Below are 6,838 nucleotides of genomic sequence, written 5' to 3' on the forward strand. Positions count from 1 at the left end.
CGTTGATCTCTCTCCCTTCTTCTCTCTATACATCTCTTCATCAACAAGAAAAAAGTAAAAAGTAAAGAAAAAAGAAAAACAAAGAGAGAAAAGTGAATACACTTATCTCATGGGTTCCCTCCTTCTCCTTTGTAGTTGTCCCCTCTCTTTTTGTGGATGTGGTGGCAATGGTGGTAGCAGCGGCGGCAACCTCCCTATCTCTCTCTCTCTTTTCGTGGATGTGGTGGCAATGGTGGTGGCAGTGGCGGCAACCTCCCTATCTCTCTTCTCTCTCTCTCTCTCAATCTCCCTTGTGTTGATCTCTCTCCCTTCTTCTCTCCATACATCTTTTCATCAACAAAAAGAAAGAGAGAAATAAAGAAAAGAGAAAAATAAAGAGAGAAGAGAGAGTGCACTTACCTCAAAGCTTGAAGAAGAATCCTTTTACGCTTCTCTCCTTCTTATTCTCCTTCACACCTGTTCCCTCCTTCTTCTTTGCGGTTGTACCCTCTCTTTTTGTGGTGGATTGGCAGTGGCAATGGTTTCTCTCTCTCTCTCTCTCTCTCTCTCTCTCTCTCTCTCTCTCTCTCTCTCTCTCTCTCTCTCTCTCTCTCTCAATCTCCCTTGCATTGATCTCTCTCACTTCTTCTCTCTATACATCTCTTCATCAACAAGAAGAAATAGAGAATTAAAGAAAAGAGATAAACAACACTACAACAAAAAGGCTCCATAGACGCACTTGTAGATGCAATATTTGAATTGTGTTTAAAAATGTCGGGCGCGTTTATTACCACGTCTACTAGTGCGTCTACAATTTTGCATCTACAAGTGCGCTTATAGTGAAGACTACACGTGCATAGAGACGCACATATACACCCAAATATAGATCCTCATATAGACGCACTTATAGATGCGCATATACATGCGCATATAGATGCGATTTCACCTGCAAATTAGATGCAAATATAGAGGCACAAAATAGTGTATGAAAAGAAAACAAGAGAGCATGTGGTTGCCATGCAACCACATGTTCTCTGGCTCTTTTTCCCCCCCATGAAATTTTGTGTGTTTGGGGAAAACACAAGAGCATTACTCAAGAATATTAGCCATACTGCTCATGCAATAACAAAACATACCTTATCTATGATGAGCCCCTTTTCATAAAAGTCCATTGCAAAGATCGTGTAGTACCAGTGTGAGAGATAAGTAATTTTACAAGGTAGCTAATACAGCAAAAAAAAAGTGATTTTATAAGCTAGGATCTATTGCAAGGATCTGTTACACTTAAGGTACCATTGCATTGTAGTGAGTATTTCTATCTACATGTCTATCTGTTTGTCTCTCTCTCTCTCTCTCTCTCTCTCTCTCTCTCTCTCTCTCTCTCTCTCTCTCTCTCTCTCTCTCTCTTTCTCTTTGCATATTTTGGATAACAAAGTTGCGCATCTTTTAGTGCGTGTACACTACACGCTAGACGCGCTCCTACATGCCCAGGTCCACAAAACTAAAAAAAACCTCAGAGGAGGTGTGGTTGTTTAACGCGAGCGCGTCTATAGGTGAGTCTACTCTGTGGATCAGACACACTCTTACAAGCGCCACCTCCACAAAACTCAAAAAAACCTAGGAGGTTTCATGGATCCTCAACACTTGCGCGTCTACGAGCGCGTCTACTCTGTATATCAGACGCGCTTGTAGATGCGAATTAGCATTGAAGCACAAAATAAAACTAGGAAAAGCAAGCAACAACTAACATACCCAAAGCTAAGAAGGAACCAAAATACAACTCAGAGTAAACAGAGAGAGAGAGAGAGAAGAGAAGAAGGACTCACCTTGAATATTTGTTGTGATGGGCAACAACACAACTACAAACTCCTTCTTCTCCTCCATCTCCTTGCTCTTTAGTTATTCTCCTCGTCGCAACAAACATACCAAAAGCTAAGAAGGTAGCAAAATACAACTCAAAGCAAAAATAGAGAGAGAAAGAGAGAGAGAGATGGAGGGAGAGAGAGAGAGAGAGAGAGAGAGAGAAGAAGAAGAAGAAGGACTCACCTTGAATCAGTGTTGTGATGGACAGCGATAGGGCTACAAACTCCTTCTTCTCCTCCCTCTCCTTTCTCTTTGCCTCTTGCTTCCTCCTCTCTTTACCCTTTATTCTTTGCCTCTTCCTTTCTCCTCTCTTTGTATCGTGCGCATGTCAAAAAAAACCCAAAAGAAATGCAAGACATGACTACTTTGAAAAGAACGACACACCAGCAATATTTTTCAAATTTTTTTAAAATTTTAGTGCACGTCTGTGCGCGCATCTGAAAGCGCGTCTATAAGTGCGTATATATAGGGCACTAATTGCATCTATATACATGCGCTTATAGACGCGCTTATATACGCACAGTTAAACGTGCTCAATTATGCGCGTGTACCAAGCATGTCTATAACTGCTGGCGCTTGTTGTAGTGCAAAGAGAGAAGAGATAATGCACTTATCTCAAAGCTTGAAGAAGAATCACTTTTTTATTTCTCTCCGTCTCTCTCTTCCTTTTCCTCCCTTCTTCTCTCTATTTCTCACCCTTCTGCCCTCCCCACTCTCACTCAACTCGCATCTTGTTGCAACACAATCAAATATAAAAAATAACAAGCTTAAAAAACAAAGATATTGAAAGTAATGTCACCCCACCTCTCTTTATCTTTCTCTCCCCCCTCTCCCTTTACTTTTCTTTCTTTTCATTTTGTCTCATTGTTTTCTAATTTCTCTCTGTCTCTCTCTCACTCTCTATTGTTTTTCTCTCTATCTCTCTTTCTCCCTCTCTCTCTCTTCTTTTCACTCTCCTTCCTCTATTTACCTCACCGTGATTTTCTACCTCCTCCTCTCTTCCTTTCTTCTCCCTCTTTTTATTTCTCTCCCTCTCTCTTTTTCTCTCTATTTTCCTTTCTTTGTTTCCTCTCTCTTTGTTTCTCCCCCTCCTCTCCCTCGTTTCTCTTACTCATCCTCCTCTCTCCCTCCCTTCATCTCTCATTTCTCTTTTCCTCTTTCTCTTTGTTTTCTTTCTCCCTTTCTCTCCCTCTTTTTCTCTTCCTTTCCCTTTCTTCTTTTTCCTCCCTCCCTTCCTCTCTTTCCATGCATTTCTTTACAAAGAAAAACAAAAAAAGAGAAAAAGAAAACACAAAAATAATACAAGAAGAGGCAATGTACCTACCTCAAAGGCCTGAAGATGAAACCCTTTGTACCTCCTCTTCGCACCTTTCCTCCCTTCTCCCTTGCACACTTCTCTTTCTTCTTCGTGTATAGCGGCGGCGATGGTGATAGTGGTGATGAGCCCCCCCCTCTCTCTCCTCTTTCTCTCCCTCTCCCTCTCAAAGCTTTAAACTCTCTCGCTCTCTCTTTTATTCTTTCTCATAAATATTTTCTCGAAAAATGTCACACTCAGGTTTCCGAAACTTTTTTCTCAGACCGGTGTCACTATTAGTTTCACTATTTGTGTCATTTGTGTTGCAAATAGAACTTGTGACGCTAATAGCGGCACTTTTAGCAACGCCACTTTTTGGCATTGCAAATGGCTATCGCTCTTGCCCCATTTCCTTGTAGTGATACATTAGAAGAGATATTTTACTGTACTTAAATTTGATTAAAAGAACATTCAACTTAGCAAGAATAATATCATACATTAAAAAATACGCTTTCAACTCTCATAATATTTCAAAGGAGAGATTCATTTTGCTTACATATGGTTAAAGTAAACTTCAATTCGTTAAGATTAATAGGATTGATAAATAGTCAGAGTTCCTTGAATAAGTTACTCCATGCATTAATATTACAAAATAGTTAAAGCTTTTAGAATAAGTTGTTCATTCATTAAAATTATAATCAAAGGTACTTATTTCCAGTGTAGAAACATCAACTAAACTCGATCAAGCTTTAAGTACCTTGCCACATTGTAATTATACTATTACAAAGAACCTCCGAAAAGCTTTTTTGTTATGCCACATCGCATCCATATTCCTAAGGGAAACAAGAACAAGCATGTGATCGGGTGCACATGTCAACCCAGATGACTTAAACTGCCTCATGTCGTGAGCCCAAAGCAGAGTTGTATGCTTCAACCTAGCTAGCTGAAATCGTCAAAGGATGGGCTTGCTAGCTGTACATGGACAAGGAATTCTCGGTCTCTGAGAAACCTGCGCATGACAGCGGCGGGGAGGGCCATGCAGATTTCAATGCCACCAAGGGCGGAGTCAGGCCTACTAGGAAACATAACCACGTCGCCGTCGCCATAAACCTTCACCGGGCGTATAGCTACAGGCGGTCCCCATCCAAAGTCCGCATCATAGACAGGGAATCTGGGCGACCACACGACCTTGATGCAAGGGTCCTGGAGATGACACACCAGGTCGCCGAGGGGAGTAGAGGACGTGTTATCGTGGAGCTCGAGCCAGTGCATGAATCCATGGAAGTTATCGGGGTCGATGGAGGAGACGACGGCTGCATGGACGCGTGCGACGGTGGCAGGGAAGGGCTCACTGGCGATGGTGGCCGCGCAGGCATTTGCCGTGCCAAACATGATGGCGTTGCCGAAGTAGGAGGCTGGGAGGGGAGGGATCAGGCGGCTACGCATGTTGGCGCTCATGAAGAAGTTTGTTCTGTCTGGAGAATCCAAGTGATCTCTTGCGACGGTCACCCGCTTCCAGAAGTGCGCGCACACAACCTCGAACGAGGAATAGGACCCCGATCGACCGGCCAGGGCCTTGAGCTTTTGGATGGCCGACAGGGGCACTGCAAACACACACTGTAACAGTAATGGCGGCTGATCATCCTCTCGGCCGTCACCCATCGTCTTTCTGGCTTCTTCTCTGACTCCCGTCTCTTTGTGTCCATTTTCGGCTTCTTGTACTCCTCGGTCCTCCTCTCCTCCTTCTCCTGCGTCGGGCTTCACAAAGCTTAGCCTAGCCTTCTCAGCACATGGATTCGGTAATGCTAGCCTCTCCCTCTCGTGTATTGGCATGATCGCCAACGCTTCTCCCCTGGCACAGTCCCCCCATGACAATATGAAATCGCACATAGATTGGCCATCAGCCACCACATGGCTTTGTGCCATAGCTATTGCAAGCCCGCCATCTGAAAACTGTGTCACCTGCAATGCACAACAAACCCATTCATTACTGGAACCTCCACAGCAGGCTTAGTTATAAAGGCACTTAGCTCTGTAATTCCTCTCATATGCCAATCATTCTACCGCAATATCCGACAGTTTGATTAGACCAGAACAGCAGAAAATCCAAGTTCTATTATGTTCTTATCAGTTTAGCTACCTGCAGCACCGCCATGAATCGCGTGGACAGACAGGAAATACCATACGATCTTAGGTGACCAAATTATTGTACTACACAAGAGACCGAAGTTGAACAATCTAGTAAAGCTAAATTCGTCTTACATTTCTATCTTAGATTCTGTTATGATGGTTCAAGTGGCAGTCTACACATACGGAGGGTGTTAATGGATAAACCTGAAGATGAATGAGAATCATATAAAATCAATACGAAAAACTCATTAGGTGAATGACACTGTAAGATATGACGAAAATAGTTTGATGAGTTTGCCAATCTCATTCAGCTGCACAAGACGCGAGATATTCAGCTTAATCTGCTTAGTTCATTAAGGTTCCTTACATAAGATGGTACCTGCACAGACAGCAGTGGGCTTGTGAAGAGACATTCTCCGCGGTAATCAACCTCACGGCATAGCTTTTCATAGAATGTCATCGTCTGAAAGCCAGTTGCTGCAAGCTTACTTATGGGGCAGTTGATGGAAGCTTCAATAAACTCCGCGCCCTTATCGTTGCAGTCAATGACAAGCCGCCTTCCTATATAACTACCATAATGCTTCTCATCATCTGATCCCGCGAACTGTAGCGCAAGCCGCCCAGCCCAAGGGTAGTAATGGACCAGAGCTAGCGAAAGGCTGGCCTTCAGCCTCTCGGCTGCATCAGGGGGAGCTGATGTGAAGAAGAGGGCGGTTGTGTTGTAGTACATCTCGTGCCAGAAGGCGTCTGTTGAGGGCAGGAACATGTGCTTCACGACGGTGGGGGAAGCAGGTACTACCATGGACGTGCGGAGCACGGTAATCGAGTCCGCCATGTTTGTTGATTGGAGACCTATATTATGTAAGGTAGCTAATTGGGGATGCGTGTGGCCTGTCGAGAGCAACGCATTATATGTGCCCGCGGGGAGGAGAAGAAAGTGTAGGAATAATCCCAAGATGGAAGACGAGGGGAGGAGAAGAAACTGTAGGAACAATCTCAAGATGCCTTGAGAGAAATGTATCGAGAAGGGCCAGGGGAGGTTGGACTTACGTAAAAAAACAATCCTACGATGCCTTAAAGGAGATATAGAGAAGGTGGAGTGCAAGTTGGACTTATGCACGAACATGAGATTCTCTTTTGTGTGGGAATCCTCGAACATTGTTTAGACTTAGCATTGACTATAAAAACATGCTATCCTCATTGTTAGCAACTTTAGTTTAAATAATTGAATGATTCGAAGTATATCATAGTCAACTAGGACAATGAATTATTTCAACTCAACTAAAGTCAATCATCATAGGTGACAAGTTGTATTACTCTTATATTTTTCGCTAAATTTATTGTTTTCTTTTGCTCTCTTTTTGCTTTGTTCTCTCTTTAGGGTCTGTCCCTCCCCCTAGTAGAAAATTAGAAGTGAACGAAGATTGGATGTGGAGAGAGAGAGAGAGAGAGAGAGAGAGAGATTTATTTTAATTTGTGTATAAGGCTGTAGGTTGGGGAGGGGGTGGGAGATAGAGGCAAAGAAAATGCATAGGGTCTAGAAATATTTTTATTGAATGAAATTATATGCTT

General features: G+C 43.1%; 1 protein-coding gene across 1 annotated transcript; it reads right to left on the reverse strand.

Moving 5' to 3' along the window:
• Positions 1–3,819: 3,819 nt before the first annotated feature.
• Positions 3,820–6,299, reverse strand: LOC148020938 (hydroxycinnamoyltransferase-like). The gene is made up of 2 exons (XM_087699479.1): positions 5,646–6,299; positions 3,820–5,098 (listed from the first exon to the last, which is right to left on the reverse strand). Exons 1-2 carry the CDS (start codon positions 6,099–6,101, stop codon positions 4,076–4,078), a joined length of 1,479 nt encoding a protein of 492 aa, XP_087555605.1. The 5' UTR covers positions 6,102–6,299; the 3' UTR covers positions 3,820–4,075.
• Positions 6,300–6,838: the final 539 nt, after the last annotated feature.

The sequence above is a fragment of the Lygodium microphyllum genome, chromosome 18, assembly GCF_053477565.2.
Source record: "Lygodium microphyllum isolate KBCC chromosome 18, Lygodium_microphyllum_v1.1.10, whole genome shotgun sequence".
NCBI lineage: Eukaryota > Viridiplantae > Streptophyta > Polypodiopsida > Schizaeales > Lygodiaceae > Lygodium > Lygodium microphyllum.